Source organism: Annulohypoxylon maeteangense (assembly GCF_022496945.1).
Source record: "Annulohypoxylon maeteangense strain CBS 123835 unplaced genomic scaffold GGS22scaffold_14, whole genome shotgun sequence".
Taxonomy (NCBI): Eukaryota; Fungi; Ascomycota; class Sordariomycetes; order Xylariales; family Hypoxylaceae; genus Annulohypoxylon; species Annulohypoxylon maeteangense.
The window spans coordinates 925,870-946,831 of NW_025953261.1; the positions used below are offsets into that span (position 1 = coordinate 925,870).

The window sequence follows — 20,962 nt, forward strand, 5'->3', positions numbered from 1 at the left end:
ACATGTAAAATCCAATCGCCTTATAATTCTTTATATCATGCCCCCTACCTCCCTTTAAAAGGCATACCTACAAACATACCAGATACATACCTAGGCATTCTCATACATCCCGCCTCTCTACGTTGACAACCAAGATCAAGATTTGTCTAGGCTTATGTGGGATTATATGTCTTATCACCTTCCTAAAGCAGATTTTTGGCACGTGCACTAACATGGGGTTTCTAATACCCCAAGATTTCTCTACGGTTGGTTCTCCATGATCGATCTATCTAATATCTATTAGTTAAGATATCTTTTGACAGGTACCTATCAAGCTTAACGATAGACTCATAGATATATAACCTACCCAGCTAGGTAACAAGGCTTAACTTAAACAGATTGGTCGTGGTCTTTTGTTATATCTTCTATCTACCAGCTAGCGCCTATGCTTCGCCAAGACGTTGGCTGAAATCGCCAACGCGCTCCTAGGTCCCAAGGTTGGCAGATAAAGCAATGCAAGCGGAATGCTATCATATTGATAGCAAGGGCTCTATCGGCCGAGTCTAGACATGATTTCTTTCAATTTAGAATGAGATAACCTAAATCTGCCCCAGCTAACACGTTCGGAGATTGTACTCATTGGTTTAAGATAGAAGGGCATTATCTATCGATGCTTTTAACTTCCTAGTACCTCGGTCGAAGAGGCAGATTGGTCCCTGGGAGCCCTATGATACAATTTTCCACAGCCCAAAAAATCTCCCTCCTTTCCAGGTTCCTTTGACGGGGCAATCACGATATTCCTACATCAATACACCTATTATCGGAATTTCTATATGCCAGAATCCTCCTTCGGCCATGGGGCAGGTGCATTCCACCAGTTCGACCATGACGAGCACGTATCATCAAAATCCTTCTTTTCGGCATTACTAACCAAGATTGAACCCGCGCTCTCGACAATCTCCAGCGCGAGCCCCATAGATGCGTGCCACGCAATATGGCAATGGACAAGCCACGCGCCGGGGTTGTCCAGCTGAATCGCAACAGCAAGATAGCCGTTAGGGGGGAGCATGGCGGTATCGCGTCTTGGTGGGTTCTTCAATTGGAAAGAGTCGGTCTTCCCATCCCATTTGAGGTACGGTTCCTGCGCTAGGATGTAAAAGTCGTGGCCGTGGAAGTGAATGGGGTGTGCCATTCTGTTTGAATTTGATTTGTGAGTGATTTGATGGTAATATCGGAAGAGGCTTGGAGACACTTACCCTCCATACAAGGCAACAGCCGCGTTCTCGATCACGATCGCAACCCATTGGTCTTCAGCATCATCTGTTTTCTTTGATGAATTAGCGTGGGGATATTAAACACAGTGTCTTGAAGCATTTCTTACATTCAGTGGTAAGACATTGTACTCCGACGGAAATGTAGCTAACGAAGGCTCTTGTAGAGCTTTCTTCAATGTTGGCTCCGCCCAGTCAATATCCAAAAAGCTGCTATTGATGGTCCATTTAAACATGCCGTTATGGATAAACCGCACATTGACGTCCTCGACCGTGGTGTCGACGATTTTGCCAACGTCGCGCTTCACGTAGGGTACGAGGCGGTCGAGCGATTCGTCGTGACAACTCTTTTGGGCGTAAATTTCACTTGTAATAGTAATCGGATCTTCTGCGCTCATTAACTTGCGTTCGTATCGAATGATACCTGTCCCGTCGTCAGGGTGGCTATTGGCAACGCCTTGGCAGGCGCTGGCTGGTTGCCAGCCACTACGTAGCCAGTAATCCCCCGGTTCGGCGTTCGCGTCGACGATGATATCGTATCGCTGGCCGGAGCTAATCATGATGCTATCCGTCTCATACGGATCGATGGGGACAAAATCAGAGGCAATTACAGTGAAGTTGTGACCGTCGATATGAAAGTTGAAATAGCTATCGAGAGCAACATTTAACACCCGGATCAGGTACTTTTTCCCATGTTGGAAAATAGCCTCGAATTTCTTGCCATTGCCAGTGCAATGTGGGTCCGAGGTACCAGAGCAGTCAAATATGTTGGTGCCGTTGATTAAGATGTCTACAACATAACGTTAGTTAGTTCAATCGACTTGATGAAGTACGTAGCGAGGTGCCTTATTGCAAAGCATCACTTACTGTCAAGCTCGTGTGTGATACCCCATTCCTGCTTGTTAGCCCATGCACCAAAAATAGGGGTGTGAGACCAGTCCTGGAGGACAAGGGTGCCGAGGTCGTCATCGTAGTTTGCTGTCGCCGGTCCTCGTAAAATCATAGGACCCCACAGACCTTCCGCGTACTGCAGGGAAAAATGACTATGGTACCAACTTGTTCCGTATTGGGTAGCCCTAAACTTATACGTGTAAGTCTCCCCTGGTGCGATTGGGCATTGCGATATTCCAGGAACTCCGTCATTCTGGGTGTTATTGAGCATCCGTATTCCATGCCAGTGGACGGAGGTGCCATTAGATTTCATGTTGTTGGTTACATGAATAACGAGATCGTCACCCCAGTCGGCGGTGATAAGTGGTCCTGGCACGGTGCCGTTGAATGTCATGCAAGTTCGCTCGTATCCATCTGGGCTACAAGCAGTCTCTTCGGCAGAGAGCCATACTTCTACCACTTTGCCAGTCTCAGGAACTGTTGTGTAATAGTCGGTATCAATGCTGTATTCGCCCCAACAATTACGAGACGCCGGTGCGTTCTGACATAACGACGAAGATGGAGAAGATATGGAAATTGGTCTTTGTGACGTTTGTGGTGTTTGTAACATCAAACCCTCATCGGGTAGAGAGGAGGTAGAATCCCAGTACCCCCCCAACAAGAAGTTGAGGATAGAAAAGAGTGCCTCTTTCATAGCTCAGATTGCTGAATCGCTGCCTTGGAAATTACTAGCGAAGTCAAAATGAGCTATGGGTATTCGGTATAAGAGTGCATATAATAAAGAGAGATCTTGTTCGGTTTTATGGCGTTAGAGCAAAAGTTCAAAACCTCATAGAATACGTCCTTAGACAGCTCTATGTTAGGTATAAAGAGGTAGATATCTAAGCATCTGTAAGGAATATAGCGGAAATCATACAGACAGCTTTTTAACGGTTGGGCATCCGTAGCGGAGCAATCTCCTAGCCGTTCCATGATCGAATGCTTGAAAGCCGCGGCTAGATTAATCGATGGCTGATGGTGGGTCTCCCCTACGTTCGGAGCTTTCGGAGCATCCGGTCAGGCACCGGGTGCTTCCGGTAGCCTCCCTTTCGGAGTCCTAGTTTCCTAATATGGAAATCGGAATACTCGGGTGTAGCTAAAAGGGTTTCATCACCCCCCGAGATTTTATGAGGCCGCTAAAGCTTCCATGTCCTTAATACTACCCCTGCAAAGTCCTTTTAGCTCCGTGTCTTTCGAAAGGACTGATATTTTCCCCACGACCACCTACTGATGGCGGGTAGTTAATAGTACCGCGATCCAGAAATTCAAGATAATATCGTCAATTTTCTCCAAGTATCAGATCCGAACGACTATCTCTGAAAAAATGAGACTCTTCTGCGCCAGTGGGCTCCTAAGCCTATTCGCATTCATTTCACCGCTGGTAACCACAATCTTAGCCAGCTACCCATACAACCCACTTCCAGTAAGGTACATCCACCAATGGCCCATCCCATGGTATGCTCAGAGTCTGTATATCAGAGATAATGGCGATATCATGGTAACGACAGTCTGGCCGGTAGCATCGGTTTGGGTTTTGACGGATGTCTTAACCGATAATCCACAAGCCACCCTTATATACAAATTCAACCAAGTCAACGCCACCACCGCCATAGCGGAAACGCAAAAAGACGTATTCGCCATAATAGGCGCCAACCAAACCTCTTTAGGTGTTGGGATCGATGGCGACATGAGCATATGGGAACTAGATCTTCGTCCGGGTAACGGGTCCTACACCGAAGGCTTCACCATCAAAGAGATCATCCATATGTCAGAAGCTGGTCTCTGCGGAAGCTTCGTCCAGCTTCCTAACAGCCCGTCCATACTATTAGTGGCGGACACTCACAAGGGAGTGATATGGAGAGTAGATACTCTTACTCGAGAGTATGAACTCGCCGCCCGAGAAGAGCACATGGCTTGGCTCCCCTGGTTCATCACGGAATTTGGTATCAGCGGGGTGAAGATTCGCAATGGTTATCTCTACTGGTCGCTCAGCTACACCGCGACTATTTGGCGCATTGCTATTTCGGATGATGGTTTCCCACTACCCGGTGCGAAGCCGGAGGAAGTCAAGTGGGTTCGGTCCGTCTTCATGGACAATTTTGAACTTGCACCCAGGGACAATGCCACCATATTCGCAGCACTCAACGCTGACAATCGTCTAATTGCCATTGATAAAGATGGGAATCCTACTTATGTTCTCGGCACCCCTGATGAGATGATCTTGCTGGGACCCGTGTCGCCGGTGTTCGGTAAGGTACAGGGTGACACAAATACGGTGTATGTTGCTACCGGTGGGGCGTTACTGAATCCTGTAAATGGATCAATTATCGAGGGGGGTAGGATAGTAGCCATTGACACTACGACGTTCTTCGAGGGGTATCTTTCCAAAGATCCGGAACCTGAACTCGAGTTGCGCTCAGACATTGTTCCTACTTAATGTATCCTGGGTACTTGGTTGGCTAAGGATAAATTAGAGTTCGGCGTACGCTGATTTAATGGATATCAAATGTGATGTTGCTGCTGGATTCGCTTGGCGAGGTATCGTGCCAAACGCGGAGGACCATAGAATGTATGATTTAGATATACCGGGTCTAGGATGGCTTTAGTCAGTTCAGTCAGTTCAGTAAGAGAGTATAAGGAACATCCACTTACTGTATTACTACCTAGGTACTACCTAATAGTTAGGTCCTTTTTAGTGCCTTGGGCGATGAGCCTACTGTACGTTGGAACTTTTTATAGCATCCAAGCACGCGTCTATGTACCTCCACTAGGTATCAACTAAAGTCCCTGTTTGATAAGCCCACTAGATACCCAGTACCTCTAGGTACCTAGGTAAACATGTCCTTAAGTACCTACATTTTTCTTCACTTATCAATTGCAATAATCACGCAGGCTCCTACACCGTTACAATGCAAAACTCAAACATGTGCTACAATTAATCGCTACCAATTGGTGCCTGGCATCATTATCCAATTCTCTGGTGCGCCGTCCATCCCCGTGTTGCCGATCTCGAAATCGAATGAGCGGCTTGGATGGCCCGGTGGAGTGAATGTTCCAAGTACCCCTGGGGTTATAAATGCATCGGCTGTGTTTTTGTTAGCATTCAATGGTAGGTGCTAATCATAACTTATGTAGAGCTCACGTGAATAAAGTCCCAAATCCCTAAACATCCCTTGGCTATCAAGCCCCATTCCACCATCATTGAAGGCAATTGAGGGATCTATGTTCGATATGTCTTGCGCCTCTTTACCACTTGTACTGATATCCTCTTCTTTGGGATCAACATCGTACGTGGTGCCATCGGTTGCCCTCGTTAGTACAATATTGATGGTTTCCGCTGCCTTCCTCGCCTCTCTTGACGTACTGCTTTTACGCATCCAGATCATTCTTGTATTTCGCAAAGCCTTTAAAATTTCATCTTGTCGGCCCATGGTCTGCCGGCGATACACCAAAGAACACAGGATCATCGTAGCGGTCAAAAAGTGATGGTTCATAAGGGAGCCCACTCGGAAGCGCATCGTATGGAGTAGACCTCCGGAGTATAACTCCCTGTCGAGCAAATCCTGGATCTCCAATGAAGAAATTGCTGCATCTAGGCACGCCTTCCGTGAATACGCGAAGGTATCCTCATCATTTGACGTTGATTCCACATACAGAAACCGACGGTGGAGCATGATCTCACCCTTAAGATGAAGATGGCCAAGAAAAAGGCGAGCCATAATGACATGCGGGGTATCGGTGACACTGACTGCTATTGGTTTCATTCTCAGTGGTGGGGGGATGCTAGCTATAGCTTGTCGAAGAATGTTGTCAACTTGCATCACGTCAGTGTAGCTAGCGGCCTTGATTGATGATGCAACACCGGAGACATGGTTTAGGGCCACCAAAACTCTTCTCCTTGCTATGATGCCGAGAGTTGTCGTATACTCAGTTTCCGGGCGCGGAGGAGGTAACTCGATCATATTTTCGTCTAGGTCGTCGTCGTTTAGATTACGTGGCTCGGCTGTATCGTATTGGGTAGACGTGATCATACATGGCATTCCCATCTGGCTGGATATAAGAGTGTCGCCTAATAGAACAGTAGCCCACAATCTCCGCCGCATCTCAGCTTGGAGGGGTGAAATGCCAGGGAAATGACTGGGATCTCGGTGGTAGCCCATACGCATCGCAAGGTTAACCTCGAGGGCTAGCAAAAACCAGATGTCTTTTCCGGCATCAATACCCATCATAAATTCGATGTATACATAATTGATCAACGTCTCCAACCCATAGGGCGCTGACTTGGTGTATTCTCCCATGATAAGACACTGTACGATCTTCTCGCGATACAGATTGATTTGTAACTGCTCCGCTTCGCCTCCGCGAGACGAGTCGCTTGCATCAGAAGCTAGTAGGGCGAGGCATATCATGCTAAATAGTAGACCAACCCAGATTATACTAGATGCGCCAGCTGGATTTGCCCAGAATGCCTCGTACTGTAAATATTTATTAGCGTTGCAAACCATTAGTTAGATGGAGACCGGAAATCATACTTGCCTCCCGGACGAAAGTGGGGCCATGGACAGCCGCTGGTATCAAATGTTAGTCACAGTGTTGCGCAATGGCTTTAAATATAATACACGTACAAGATGCTACTAGGTCCAAACGGTTAAAGAAACGGGAGATATAGCGATCTACTGCGTTTTTAGGAGGAAGCGCAGCGAGGATCTCGGCCCGTGAATTTGCACGCGGGGCACCATAGAGAAGGAGAGCGTGAGGTGATGGAGGTCTTCCTACAGGGTCGCCTCCACTATCATCCTGGGCTTGGTCCGGGGTGTTGGCTAATCTGAGATTCTCTTCTTGGTCGAAATGGTCCTTGAGATCAGCAATACTGTCGAGAATCGCTGCCCAGTGGTCGCCTCCAACATAACGAACTTCGGAGGCACTGAGGCGCATGCTCCCGGCCTCCGAACGCTCTTCCATCATAGTGTCCTCGAGGGAGGTATTGACTTGTTCACGAACGCGGCCTGGGTCAGAAGGCGGAGGCATACCTACGATCGTGCTATTGCTTTGATTGCCAACGGCTTGTGGATTAGGCATCAGAGACTTGACCAGGCTCTCGAGATAGACGATGCGATTGTGCAGACTAGGTACGGCTGTTCTGTCAGGCGGCATAGCAAGGCCTTGGTTCTCTGCGTAAGTGCAGGCTTGGCCCCTCAGGAGGCAGCTTGAACATGATGGCTGTTGGCGATCGCATCGCAATTTGCGCCGTCGACACAGATTACAGGAAAGTTGAGGTTTGTCCCGTCGGCGATTAGGGTTCGCAAGTCGCGGTCGCGAGGCTGCTTCACCCTGCTCCCGTCGTTGCGTAGGCGACTGGGATTCAGCCGAAGCTGGAGGTGGCGTCTGGTGTGATGATGACATGACCGATGATGGAATGGTCTAAAGCATTCATGTCATCGAACGATGTTCTCATTCATGGATTGTGATATGGGGTCAATCAAGTGTCAACTTTCGGAGTTTCAGTGAGATCTGGGACAGATTACGGCCGAATGCTAACCAATATCGGACAACCAAGAAATAGGGATCTATTAGCTGTAGGACGGGGGTAAGCAGATGCAGTAAGACGGGCTCTCGGCTGCTGCCCAATGGCCTGGAATGAGAGCGCAATTTCTTCATTAGGACGGGCGTTGACGGACCATCCGACAATCCATCCATCGTTTTCACTTAGGTACTTCCGATCATAGAGTATGCTTTCGATCAAGTACTCGCGTTACGAGCTAAAGGATAATAGCGATGAAATTACCATCAGGAGAAGAATATCCCCTCTATGATAAATATACGTAAAAAACGATAACACTAAGGCAGTACATATAGGATGTGAAGAAAGAAAAAGGCCTGGAGTTATTAATGAAAGGGGGTTTTCTTTAAAGGCCTAAAATCGATAGGATAGGTACACCTTACAGTGAGTGCGTGTCGCACCTTCCATCTCCAGGGCTACGTAAAGCGCTGTGGGGACTATTGGTCCCACTAGTTCCCGCCAGCTAGTACTAGGTAGAAGGTTAATGTTAATCCCCTTTTTTTTGGTCCCCCTCCTTTCTCTCATGTAAACATCAACTTCTTCAGAGTAATTCTTGACGTCTTACAATTAATAGGGCTGTAACAATATTTATTTACATGATTCCCAGATGCAATCTTGTTCTTTTTAAATCATAGCTTTTCCCCATAAATACCTAATCCTTCCTAGGTATCCGGTTCTATCTGGTAGTCACGACCAGTTCTTGCCGAAGAAGTCAAGTATCAGCTGGTAGCCCCGCGTGTATTCCTCCTTGACCCTTGGGTTGGATAGGTCAGCACGCGCCGCCATAAAACCGTGAACCTGGTCATCAAAGGTCTCGACGTGCTTAGGGACCTTAAGTTTACTCTCAAATTCTTTAATGGTCTCGACTGGCTCTTCACCCGATGCGAGTAGAATGAAAGGTACCTTGATCCCATCAGCTTCAGCTGGATCAACCATTGCCGGGTGAGCGGCGGCGGCGATCTGGAAAAGGCTCGAGTCGCCCGATGTTATTAGCGATGCGACTTTGCCTCCCCAGCAGTACTAGATACGAAATATGTTAATTCTAGTACGAGAGGTAGGTCACGGGCTCTACTTTTTATACTTACTCCCAAGATACCCCACGATTTAATTGAGGGGTTCGCAGCCTGTACCGCCTTGAAATATTCAGGCAGCTTAGCGGCAACTGTGTGTGGTGCGTGCTCAGCATCACTAAAGAATTCACCCACATTCTTCTGTTTCTCCTCAGTATCCGGAGGGAACCTTCATAATTTCATCAGCATTTTTGCTGTCTATGCGAGATTGGTGTCATGTTCATACCATTCAATTGGGCACGGCTTTCCCTTGAACCAGTCAGGAATGAAGACCTGGTGCTGTTGCGACTTCTTGCCCGTGGCCAAGATATCGGCTCCTTGGAGCGTCTGGTCAAAGTAGCCGAAGATGTCATATATAACTATGATACCCTTTTCAGCATCAGTCGGGCCAGTGACGTCTTCATGGTAGTAGTTTCATATTAGCTAAGGGGCCCTTGAATGGAGTTGAGGAATTGGAACACTTACAGGTCTTGTAGTTTCCAAGCTCCTGATACGAGCCCTTCGCAACATAACCATCAGACACAACCGGTGGAATATTGCAGCAAGCTTCATTATGCCCGTGAGATGCTGGCATTGTAGACATTTTGGCTACTTGAGGAATAGGAACTCGCGAAACTTTTCCAATTGATTGTAATCCAATGAGTTTGCTTTTAGAAGTCTCAATGTTCCTTGTTACAGAACAACAAGAGGGAGCACTATATGAAGATCTGATACTTGTTGCGTAAGTGTCGGATCTCGAGGTGAGAGCTGTAGAATGCAACCTTGAAGTTACCAATGATGTAGAGTGTATAGAGGTCCGTTTTGAAAGACGAGGAAGTTGGGATGCCATGGCTAAAATAAGGGGTCATTAAAGGAGGGGATCTCAAGCAATAAAACGATGCGACAAGCATTTGCAGAGTTGTATCTAAATTTTCCGTAAGCCTTATACGGCAACCAATCCGGTTGACTTCCGTCTTTCCGTAACATGAAGCTTTGATAAAGGCGGATGGTCCGGCCGTGTTGGTGGTTATCTGCTAAGACAACATCCGCTCTCAGAAAGTGAGACGAAGCGAAGCCCGATCCTTCAGCTGCAAGAGATCGGGAAATTTCAAGGTCGGATATCCGAAAATAGTTATTCTATCGATGCGAATACTACGGCGATTTGACGTATACGAAGCTATCAATCGGAATAGTTCGGAAGGTTCCTAATTTGCATTTCTCTGATCCTGTCGGAACGCTGTGGTGTATTCCTCAACGGAAATATAGGCGTCATCAGCACTCAAAATAGCTTCATTTACTAACTCAATTGCTCTCATCTCGCATCTTCTCACGTGAAATCGAACTACGTGCAATTTTTGACAAACTTGCATTAATCCCAAGATTCACAAATCTCATGTTCATCAGAAAACTTGTCTCATATTGGACAGCATCTATTTTCATCATGAACTCCTCAACCTCAGAAGCTGCCCCGCCGGCGACTATGAATTCATCATATCTATTTACTGCCAGTGTCACCCTCGGCAAGCGTTACGGTCCTATTCCTATGGTTGGGGGTGGCATCCGCGTAGTCGAACCGTTCACAGGAGGAACAATTGATGGCCCCAACTTCCATGCCACAATTGAAGGAGGACACGCCTCTCCCATCGTGTTAAATGACACCACAACTGAGAAAGGAGGATCGGTCCAGTACCCATTCATATATGTTTATGGATACACAGATGACGGACAACCATTCTATATCCAGGAGGAAGGTATTGGGAATCGCGTCAGCCAGAATACGAGGCTAATCATCAACGTTGGAGGTTCGCACTCTTATTTGCAGACCTCTTACGTAATCGCCCAAATGAGGTTTATCGAGAACGAGGGAGGGCCAACAACGGTAGCCGTCGACTGTTACAGCATTCCCATGATTGCATAGTTCAGACTTCAAAAGAAGGAGGATTTAGTCGGGATCTCTTGTAGAAACTACAATCAAGCCTACCATAATACTATTAGTAGTTCCCTTTTAAAGAAAAAAGTTTGGTCATGTATCAATGCGTCCTCGTCCAAATTAGAACAGATTCTGGTCGTGTGGCTTTCGCTTTAGCGGCTAAATTCCTTGAATAGGCTTGAGCGATAGCGGCTGTCCACTAGAATTTAGTGGACATATCACTAGGTAGGTACCTAGTAGGTACCTAATTAAACCATCCATAAGGGAAATATATGAGGGGTTGGAACTGTTACTTAACGGTTCCTGGACCTGGCATCGTTCCGTAATGGTTCTACTGTGTTAAATATTAAAAAGCGTACGCAAATATAAGAAGCGTAGTAAAATCTACAAGCGTGCCAGGCGTACCAGAATCTTAAAGCGTACCATAGTTACTATTTGAATTTTTAGTGTTGACCATATCTAAGAATTTAGCGCTAAGGTTAATACCGTAGATTATGTAACGCGTAGATAGTGTAATGGTATATCCTTAGCTTCCATAATAAATAAAAAATTACATTTATAAGGTTCGAAATTAGTAAAAATTATCAATTAAATTTATTAAAATAAATAAATAAATAAATAAAATTAATAAATTAAAATAAATAAATAATATTATATAAATGAATAAATACGTATAATTTAATAAAATAAAAGAAATAAGGAATTATATCTTTTACAACTTGGCACGGTTCCAAAATTTGTAATGATTAAGGAATGATTCCTTTTGCTGTTACGTTTCCAAATCTTGGAACCGTTACGGAATAGTTCCCACCTTACATATGTTTCCTTTATGGATAGCCCTAGAGAACTGAAAGGTAGGTATATACCTACCTAATCCATCCTTATCTCCAGGGCTACTCTACTATTAATAGGACATAAAATAAATCCAATTCCGAAGAAGTTTAACAAGTGTAACTACTTCATTCGAATAAATGTCAATTAATCTTCGAAAACCATTCCTAAATTCCTTCAAGGACCATAAACCGCAAATACATGTTACAGGTAAATATTTCTCACTTTAAGGTACTACCTAGGTACCTACCTACCTAGGAGGTAGATACCTAATCCAAGGATCAACACCAAAGTCATCAATTGAAATCCTAACCAAGTCACAAGCCATCCTATCATTTACGCGAGCAGAACTCCGATATAATGACGGAACATCACCCACACGTAACCCAGCGCATTTCTAAGGAATGATAACATCCAGCCAAGACCTGAAAAGCCCATCATGCGATTGAGATAAATGAAGCGTTGGGCGTACAAGATCGCTTCCTCATCCCTCTGCTTCATAGTGATCTCTCCACGCCAGACCTTATCTAGCGAGACGGCGTGACGCGCAGCTTGTTCAGACGCCCATCCCAAGTGGGACCTAAAACCGGTGAACGCGTCACCAACTAGGACCAAACGGCCATCGTAGAAGCTGGCCGTAGTAGTTTGCGCCTCGATGACCTTGGTGACAAACGGCTTAGGAGTGTTGGACACCAGTTCAGCAAGGGGGGCCGTCATAGTAGAGCTCCAACGCGCAAGTTGGGCTTTCCATACGTTCGGATTGACGAGCCCCTGAGGAACCGTGTTAGGATGTACTTTTCCGTCCACGTCGGTGAATATAGCTTCCATCTCAGGCGACCCATCTGGCACGACGTAGTACCAGACCCAATTGATGAGACGCTTGCCCGGTTCAACGTGGCCAGCCTCGGTAGGAATTAGATAGCTATTCCATGTCAGAAAATGTTACCGTTCTATCATTGGTGGTTAAAAGCGCATATGGGGTCCAAAACACTTACCTGATGAAATAATGACCTCCCAGCAACGAGAAATTCAGGCGATTCGAAAAGTACTCGATCGTACTCTTAGACAGCAAGCGCTCAGGCACGGTCCCTCTCCAACCAATGTACCCGGAATACTCTTTTCGCGTAGGGGCTTGCATCAACTTTCTGACAGTTGAGTGAACCCCATCCGCGGCGATGACCATCTCCGCGCTAACACTATCCTTCTCGCCAGTGGTAACGTCCGCATATGACACAGTGACGATACCCTTGTCTTTATCATAGCTCACACCATAGACCTGCTTTCCAGAATGGTATTCAACCTTGCCATCGGTAGGCTTCGGCTCGGGTGGGTTCGGCACACATCCGGACTTGAGTCCGTCAAAGTTAGCTCTGAGGATAAGATAGAGAGTTCCCCAGTTGCTCATGTTGTGATGCCATGTTGTGTTGGCTACCCGGAGACGTCGGCGCCACGCAGCACTCATGTATTCCGCCGGAATGGCTGCTGGACGTCCAGTTGCATCATACTTGTCAAGGATTGATACCACCGTTTTTCCAATGGACACGCCCGACTCATGGCTAGCTCTGTCTTTAGATGGGTCTTGCTCCAGCACAACGACATGGCTACCTTGGCGCTTGAGTTGTAATCCTTGGAGAAGACCGGCAACAGAGCCTCCGATCTAATACCAAGCATGTCGTCAGTAATACGGAAATATAACATTAAATTCTCTGATATATCAAACTTACAATGATGACCTTTTGGGGAGCCATGGCTGATTGTCGTTATTAGCTAGTAAGGAGAATAGCACTACAACAGGAATGGGAAAGAAATCCAATAACCTCGTGGGCAACTTTAAGGAATTATATGGAATAGGTGAGCGATAGGGAAAACTTCTATTTGAACCCTCTTTGATCTCGTGCATCCTTCATGCTGGCTTGACGAATCGAGGTGGACTGGTAGTGCCACCCGATTATCATACCATTGAAATCTCTCGGAAGGTGTGAAATCTCCTTCTGTTGGAGTTTTCGGAATATTCAGGTTGGAGGCTGATATATGTAAGTAAGCAAGCCGAAAATTTGGCATTATAAGCCCCGAAAATTGAGCATCGGAGACGGGGGGTATGCCATACCCCTTTAGGATAGCTCCGAATCATATAGTAATATCATTTATCAAAAACTTGCAAAATGAAACAATCATAACTCATTGAATTAGAGAGATATTTGAAGGTATCGTCTACGTATATCGTAACATAGGTACCTACCTGGATATGAAATATTTCCGACATACAAGAGTCCGCTAGTGGTTGAATAGGGGTAGACACCTGGGCAGTTAAAGTTACCTAGATCACTCTGCTAGGTCTGGGTACCTACCTGTAGATACCTGTTTTCCGTTACAATTACGACTTCAGAGCATATCGCTGTCGCTTTCACCTACCTAGTTGGCTCTCTTCATAATGGTGTTTTACGTTCACTAGTGTGTAAGACAATCACAGTAGACATTGCATTACGCACCTTATTTGCTATCGGTTTACAGTTCTCCAACAATTTACTTACCTACCTACCTAGGTAATTAATAGGCATGTGAGATATACACGTAGTTAAGTACTAGGTAGGTAGGTAGATAATATTTCTTGAATTAGGTTTGAAACAACAAAAGATCGAATAGCTTCTAAATATTTTATCTTGTAACATGATGTTAAATCTTCATGGGCACTAGGTAGGTATGAACCCTTCTAAGCCAGTAACTGGTTGATCTTTATGATCTTTTCCCGCAGACTTTGCGCCTGCTCCTTCATCTTTTTGCATAAGTGGACATGTGAGAACCCAACTAGCAACCTATCCTCTGGTAGGCCTATCGTTGGTTTCTTCACCTCATCTTCCTCTAGTGCGTTAGTGTCCCGGTTATTCTCGCTCTTTTCCTGTTCTCCCTGAGAGATCACCCTCGCTTCAAGCGGGAGTCCTAGCAATCCTTCGACACCGCCGAGAGAATTGCATAGCATTGATAACACCTTTTTTTCAGGCTCCCATCCCCCGCATACTACACCCAATCGTCAGCCGTTACTCTGTACAGTAATCATGTAGCCTTTCGGAGCTCATCGCTCGTACTCTTATGCTTATAATCTCCTAAAGGGGGTAACTAGCTACACAATGGTTGCTAAAAGGGGATTATGAGGATCGAATTCTACTTACCACAGACGGGCCGCAATTGGCTGAGACTAAGTCCTCGATATGCATGTATGTCTCCCATAAATGGATAATTTAGAGATGGAGCCAGCTCTTTGTGGGCCGACTTATGGAGCTCACGCATTCGCTCGATGTGCTCTATTATGTAGCCAAATACGGAAGAGTATATCTCCGTAAGGATTATGTAGCATGATATTATAAGAAGATTGGTAGGCATATCCTTATTCTGGACTGCAGTAGTTGCATCAGAACAAGCGTAGCTGAAGAGAATGGTGTGGAACCGCTGGCATAGTAACACTGCGTCTCCAATCGGATAGTTGTCGCGATCCCAACTAGCTAACTCATGCAATCGATTGCCGTAACTTGACATTTCAGCCAGTAGCCCGCTGAGATCAACAAGGGGATTAGCGATTTTTTCATCTGTCAGTTTTTCTATGTCGAATCTGAAGTCCATGGTGGCTGGAATGGCATCAGAGACACCGATCAATTCAGATAGAAACTCCGGTGTGTCTATGCTGGTCATATCGAAATTGTAGTACCCTGGTAAGCCGCCCACTGCACCGTCTACCGATTCAGGGGGATCGTTAACTTGAAATAAGGCCGACTCATGTGACCAGAAATCCGAGATTTCCTGTTCCGGGGTGACCATCGGCGTGTCAACGTCGGTCTCGGGTGTGCATTCTTTGGCGTTAATTTTCGGTGAAGGAAGAGGTTGATGTGATTCAGGAGACGGAGGCCCGGGCAATACAAATGTACCCATCCCCGGCAAAGATGGCTTTTCTTTTTCCTTACGGTGAGAAGGCCGAGTCTCAGAGTCGCTGTCACTAGTATTTTTCCTGCTTCGTCTCATCTGCAATCGCTGGCTAAATGTACACATGACCGGAGTTTTTAACCTCAAGCACCGCATACAAGGCACCGTCGAATCCGTACTTGATGATGGAACACAACGGAGCTTCTGGGCCCGGCATCTATCACAAGATGCACGGAGCGGGGCGTTAGTGGTTTCCATGGTAAAAGTTCCGTGGCCGTCGCAAAACGGAAGGCCCGCTGTCAGCAATACAGCTATAGTGGTTTATATATGGCGGTACCTAGGTAGGTGGGTAGGTTACAGTGCATCAGTGATGGAGGAATATGTGCAGTCATAGGAGATATTAAGAAGCAATGAATTATGAAAATACTTGGGTCAATCAATTCTTGAAGCCTCCGCCTTCTCCTGCCATGCAGACGCCTCGTGGCGGAACCGGGATATAAATCAGCTAATTTTCTTCCCTGCCCAGTTTGAAGCCCCGTCGCCCATAGGTACGTATGACCCGTACTGTATCGCTCGATGCACGCGGATGATTCGCGGCATCTTTCTCGACCAAGGATCCGATTATAGGTTTCAGGATTCGTGCGTCCTCGTAGGCGATTGCTTAAGCGTTAGCCTATGAATATGCGTAGTAATCAAAGTTATGACATTCTTCGCTAACCCTTGACATAGGAGCTGAGTCTCGACTTTATGAAGAGGCACAGTCAGTTGGTAATAACAAATCAGGTATTGGTATTTCAAAGTGTCCTAGCTGACCAAGGGATCTATCTGATCTGCATGAGGCTTATGATCCTTGTATTAGATAACGCAGTAGCGCGGCAATACACGTGGTATATAGTAAATGAGAATGTTCCGACTTTGTTAACAGTGCCGCCGTGCCTCTTAGACACATGGATAGGAGTATTCAAAAGTACACTGAATCACATAACGGCAACCGCCATTGAATCCTACATAAACGCCCGCCAACTAGACTACTTCTGTACGCTGACATTTAATCAATATTAGGTTATTAGGTTATTAGGTTATGTTGTAGGAAGTTATCTTTAAACAAAAAGAAGGTATCATGAAATGATTTCTTATGTAATGTTCCAATGTAGCCCCAATTTGCGATGTGCGCATTCATACGTACGACATGAGAGTCTTGGGAATTAGTAGATTCGACTGCTACTTAGGTAACCTACCAAGTACTAGGTAGGTAGGTATCCAACATATTTTCAATATACTTAGTACCTAGGAACCTAACCCCGTATACGAGCACGCCATCATTGCCACAACTTGCCGGCTGCCAAGGTGTTGACAAATGGGGATCGAGAGGAACGAATGCCATGAGCATGGGCTTCGGGTCCGGTATGAATCCGTGGATGCGGTCGTTTTAAGTACAGTGAATACCTTTCAAACATACTGTGACACAATGACACGACTGGGAATGTATCCTAGCTGCAACGATGCGACCAAATGTAAGATAACTTCCTGACTAATTTGCGTACCTAGTAGATTCTCAACCTAGTAGCGAGATCTAAGTAAGTGTAAGTACCTAAAATAAGGTGTCGAAATAAGGTCTTAATAAGCTCTACCCGCGCATCAGCCCTACTGTGGGTATTGTGGGTATTGTGGGTATCACGCGTATAAATTGAAGCCTATACTTACTTAGGAAGGCACTTAAGTAACCTCTCGATCAGATTTATAATATTTCCCGTGTTTCGCTAACCTCTTTTTGGTCCATATGGATTAAATTCGCCGATATACGAAGCGAGTTTTGTGATTCCAGAAGCTCTTTGCATGATTACAGTGCTTACGTGCTAAAAGTCTTGGGGTTTTAGGGTGGATAGAGTGGACCCACCGTTACGGACGATCCATGGACTCGTCCGATCACGTGATTACCCCACCTAACTCTCCCTTTATTATTTTTCCATTTATCTTCCGGCCCCGCCCCGTTGAGTCCACGGACCCTCCGTCCACAACGCATGTTCTATTCCGACCTGTTTGCGCTATCTCCATAGTTCGCATCGCATCGTATCGCTTAGAATGCTGCGCGCTAAAGATATTGATTGCATCATTTGCTTCGATAGCCCGAGATTGGGTCAACACGGAACTGTCCGATGGACGACCAAGTGTCATGTCGGATGGGATTCCAATCTCCGTCCTTTACCCCTTTCCCACTTCTCTGCGATGTTGTATCTTAAAGACGCCCTGTCTAGCGTGACTTGCTACTATGTACGATGCTCCTCCATCACCATTCTACGAGCAATATTCAGTGCCCTTCATCACCTCGATCGTTGAACGTTCTGAATCGCGGCACTCAAACTTGGCTTGGACCCTACCCCTAGGCTACATTTCAAGTAAATCCTACCACATATTCGACTAATCAATTTACGATAGTCATATCTCTTCTAAAGTTATCTACCTACCTAGTACCCAAGCCATGTCGTCCAAGTCAGATTCGGATTTGGAGAAGGCATCCGGTCCCGTCGTAGTGAACGACATTCCAGTGGCAGACAACGTCGTTGACTGGGATGAGAATGATCCTGCTAATCCCCATAACTGGGCGAGCGGGAAGAAATGGCGACATATTATTCTAGTGTCCTTACTGGCCTTAGTAACGTATGTGTCATTCGCCTCATCTATCCTAAAAGCAGCTTTTAACATGATACCCCTTGTACAGGAATATGGGTCCAACCACTTGTGCAGCTGGAATCAGCCAAATCGTCCAAGAGTTTGGTATTATGTCAGATACCCTAACCACTTTAGCCATCACCATCTACGTTCTAGGTCTAGCACTGGGACCTATGTTCATCTCGCCACTTAGTGAGGTGTACGGTCGCTTGCCCGTCTACCATGGGGCCGTCATCGTGTTCCTAGCTTTTCTCCTTGGCACCGCTCTCAGCCAGACAACAGCACAGTTCATGGTATTCCGGTTCTTCTCCGGGGCGATGGGTGGAGTTCCTATGGCTCTTGGTGGTGGTACGATCGCCGATCTTACTGCGCCTGCGGAGAGGGCCATGGCCATGGCCTTATTCAGCTTGGGACCTCTTACAGGGCCTGTAAGCTTTCTATACTTTATTTCATCGTTCTTCATCCCACTTTCCCTACTAACCATGCATCCTTAGGTTCTTGGTCCCTTGCTTGGCGGCTTTATTGCTGGTGGCGCGGGTTGGCGATGGACGTTTTGGTTTCTTGTCATCCTCGGCGGTGCCATTGAAATCGCCTGCATTGTCTTCATGCGTGAAACTCATCCAAAGATCACACTCGAGCGCAAGGTCGCCCGCCTCAGACTTTCGACAGGCAACCCGAAGTTAGAGTCCAAACTTACCCGGACCAATGTCACGCCTCAGCAGGTGCTCGTCCAGGCGCTCGTGCGTCCTACCATGCTTTTGATCCACTCTCCTATCCTACTTGTCATCTCTCTATACGTCGCGGTAGTATTTGGCACTTTGTATTTGTTGTTTACTACATTCGTTCCTGTATTTGAGGGTCAATATGGATTCACCACAACAGTCTCTGGTTTGACTTACCTCGGTCTTGGCATCGCCTTACTCGCAGCTATGGCTACGTTCACTCTACTGAGTAACCGCATTCAAGCCGCACGGATGAAGAAAGAGGGCCTCCAGCAACCCCGACCAGAGTATCGACTGCTCCTTATGATTGCATTTAGCCCTCTCGTCGGTCTAGGCTTATTTTTATACGGATGGACAACGGAATACAAGGTTCACTGGATCGTACCTATCATCGGCACTTTCATCACTGGCTTTGGCGCCTATTTCGTACTTGTCAGTGCCTCCGTCTTATTCATTTCCACAGATTCTTCTATATAATCAATTGCTAACTAAAATTCAGATGCCTGCACAGTTGTACCTTATTGACCTGTTCGGGTCAGCGGGAGCTGCGTCGGCTCTAGGTGCGAATAATCTTTTACGTAGTGTGGCAAGCACATTCTTACCATTAGCTGGTCCTCCAATGTACGATAGGCTTGGGTATGGATGGGGCAACACTCTCTTGGGTTTCCTCGCGCTCGCTTTCGTCCCGGGTCCAATCTTGTTCTACAAGTTCGGAGAGAGGCTTCGGGCAAAGACTCAGGTCAAAATGTAGTCCAATAGAGACATTGAGCACGTGAAATGACGTGATAACAGGTAACCATTGGATACTTATACTATTAGAGATAATGGGGTAGCATGAGCAAGGATATCAGGGGAGTAGATACCTACTAGATACGAAGGTTCGGGTCAAAAGTTTGGCACATTGGCTCAAGGGAAAAACAGTGTGATCTCAAAGGTTTTCGTACGGTGTGGCGCTTCTTTTCAGTGGCTTAACCCCTAAAACCTAGTGGATGCCCGCTATATCTTAGTGAATTTATAGGCGGACAGATCACTATTAGGTCTAAGTCTTAGCCTAGACCAAATACAGTATCCAGGGATTGCTTATCTAATCGCGCACTGGGCAAGGGACGTGGCTGATGTGCCAAACTTTTGACCCGAACCTTCGTACCTAGGTAGTTAACTTAGAGAGTGTCAACAGAACCATAAAAAGAATGCCCCTCTCGTACATTTCACCACCAATGAAAATCCAAAGAAATCACGATATATTATCTAGTAGTTGCATAAGGAATACATTATTATAGTTTCACTACCAGGTAGGTACTGATCAAGGCTCATAACGGATTTATGCATTCAAGATTATTAAACATCCAAGCGAATGCGAGTTCAAGGTTGCCATGGCGATATCTAATAGGACGAAAGTACTTACCTACTCATTGCGTCACTTCGATCCATCTAATACCAGGCACAATTTGGGTAGGAGTTCTGCGTCAAGGAAGAGGCACGTCACTTAAGCACGTGGAGCTCTAAGGCACATGGAACATCAAACAACCCCATACGCTACCAAGATATGCATTACAACATATCAGTCTGGAGCCTACTAGGTAGTGGCATTCTTGATAGGTAGGTACTCATTGGACGCCAATAAGTCGTTCATCCGTACCAGGCCAAAAGTGGCCGTTCGGAGAATCCTTCTAGACGTGAAAAGGTGGGATGGCACTCTCTTCCGATGACTCGCCCGTCTCATCTTACCTAATAACAAGATCCATCCGAATTTCTATGTGGTCTATCCGAAGCCTTCTTGGTAGTTTGGTTCCGTGCCAGTCGGAAACTTTTTTTCGTATCTACCTCCTAGGTAGCCTTGTGGGTACTGGGGAGGTCTGGGTCGTCTCAGCTCTAAACAGCCTCAGCCTCAATATCAAATTCTCGACTTAGCTCCGAATATCAAGTACGATCCTTCGCTACGCGTCATACTAGACATCGTATCTATTCGGGAACATACTGGGTGTAGTCTAAACGTGTCGAGCTCATCACATTCTCCGAACGGAAAATGTTGTCAAGATACGAAATTCATGTTCCTGATCCATGAACGTGAAGCTTCATGATAGATATATTGAAGCGTAGATTGCCCC

At 46.1% G+C, this 20,962-nt stretch overlaps 7 protein-coding genes across 7 annotated transcripts; 2 read left to right on the forward strand and 5 right to left on the reverse strand.

Moving 5' to 3' along the window:
- Positions 1–307: 307 nt before the first annotated feature.
- Positions 308–3,821, reverse strand: GGS22DRAFT_195652 (multicopper oxidase; the record flags this gene model as incomplete). The annotated part of the gene is made up of 5 exons (XM_047965703.1): positions 308–1,172; positions 1,236–1,306; positions 1,361–2,040; positions 2,118–2,682; positions 3,801–3,821. 5 exons carry the CDS (start codon positions 3,819–3,821, stop codon positions 809–811), a joined length of 1,701 nt encoding a protein of 566 aa, XP_047816783.1. The 3' UTR covers positions 308–808.
- Positions 3,822–4,933: 1,112 nt separating this feature from the next.
- On the reverse strand, positions 4,934–7,695 carry GGS22DRAFT_42656 (putative fungal-specific transcription factor). Its single transcript, XM_047967061.1, has 4 exons — positions 6,806–7,695; positions 6,717–6,748; positions 5,323–6,655; positions 4,934–5,265 (listed from the first exon to the last, which is right to left on the reverse strand). The coding sequence occupies exons 1-4, from the start codon at positions 7,581–7,583 to the stop codon at positions 5,123–5,125; spliced, it is 2,286 nt and encodes a 761-aa protein (XP_047816784.1). The 5' UTR covers positions 7,584–7,695; the 3' UTR covers positions 4,934–5,122.
- A 602-nt stretch (positions 7,696–8,297) lies between these two features.
- GGS22DRAFT_169141 (Alpha/Beta hydrolase protein) lies at positions 8,298–9,630 on the reverse strand. The gene is made up of 4 exons (XM_047962272.1): positions 9,276–9,630; positions 9,037–9,208; positions 8,826–8,979; positions 8,298–8,760 (listed from the first exon to the last, which is right to left on the reverse strand). The coding sequence occupies exons 1-4, from the start codon at positions 9,391–9,393 to the stop codon at positions 8,428–8,430; spliced, it is 777 nt and encodes a 258-aa protein (XP_047816785.1). The 5' UTR covers positions 9,394–9,630; the 3' UTR covers positions 8,298–8,427.
- A 218-nt stretch (positions 9,631–9,848) lies between these two features.
- On the forward strand, positions 9,849–10,714 carry GGS22DRAFT_195660 (uncharacterized protein). Its single transcript, XM_047965704.1, has one exon. The coding sequence runs from the start codon at positions 10,183–10,185 to the stop codon at positions 10,705–10,707; it is 525 nt and encodes a 174-aa protein (XP_047816786.1). The 5' UTR covers positions 9,849–10,182; the 3' UTR covers positions 10,708–10,714.
- A 1,159-nt stretch (positions 10,715–11,873) lies between these two features.
- Positions 11,874–13,548, reverse strand: GGS22DRAFT_195664 (FAD binding domain-containing protein). The gene is made up of 3 exons (XM_047965705.1): positions 13,275–13,548; positions 12,546–13,207; positions 11,874–12,472 (listed from the first exon to the last, which is right to left on the reverse strand). The coding sequence occupies exons 1-3, from the start codon at positions 13,296–13,298 to the stop codon at positions 11,887–11,889; spliced, it is 1,272 nt and encodes a 423-aa protein (XP_047816787.1). The 5' UTR covers positions 13,299–13,548; the 3' UTR covers positions 11,874–11,886.
- A 712-nt stretch (positions 13,549–14,260) lies between these two features.
- GGS22DRAFT_180973 (uncharacterized protein) lies at positions 14,261–15,720 on the reverse strand (the record flags this gene model as incomplete). The annotated part of the gene is made up of 2 exons (XM_047963821.1): positions 14,261–14,565; positions 14,718–15,720. The coding sequence occupies 2 exons, from the start codon at positions 15,718–15,720 to the stop codon at positions 14,261–14,263; spliced, it is 1,308 nt and encodes a 435-aa protein (XP_047816788.1).
- A 1,732-nt stretch (positions 15,721–17,452) lies between these two features.
- On the forward strand, positions 17,453–19,958 carry GGS22DRAFT_169146 (fluconazole resistance protein 1). The gene is made up of 5 exons (XM_047962273.1): positions 17,453–17,733; positions 17,899–18,120; positions 18,182–18,560; positions 18,627–19,286; positions 19,354–19,958. The coding sequence occupies exons 2-5, from the start codon at positions 17,942–17,944 to the stop codon at positions 19,603–19,605; spliced, it is 1,470 nt and encodes a 489-aa protein (XP_047816789.1). The 5' UTR covers positions 17,453–17,733; positions 17,899–17,941; the 3' UTR covers positions 19,606–19,958.
- The last annotated feature ends 1,004 nt before the right edge of the window (positions 19,959–20,962 follow it).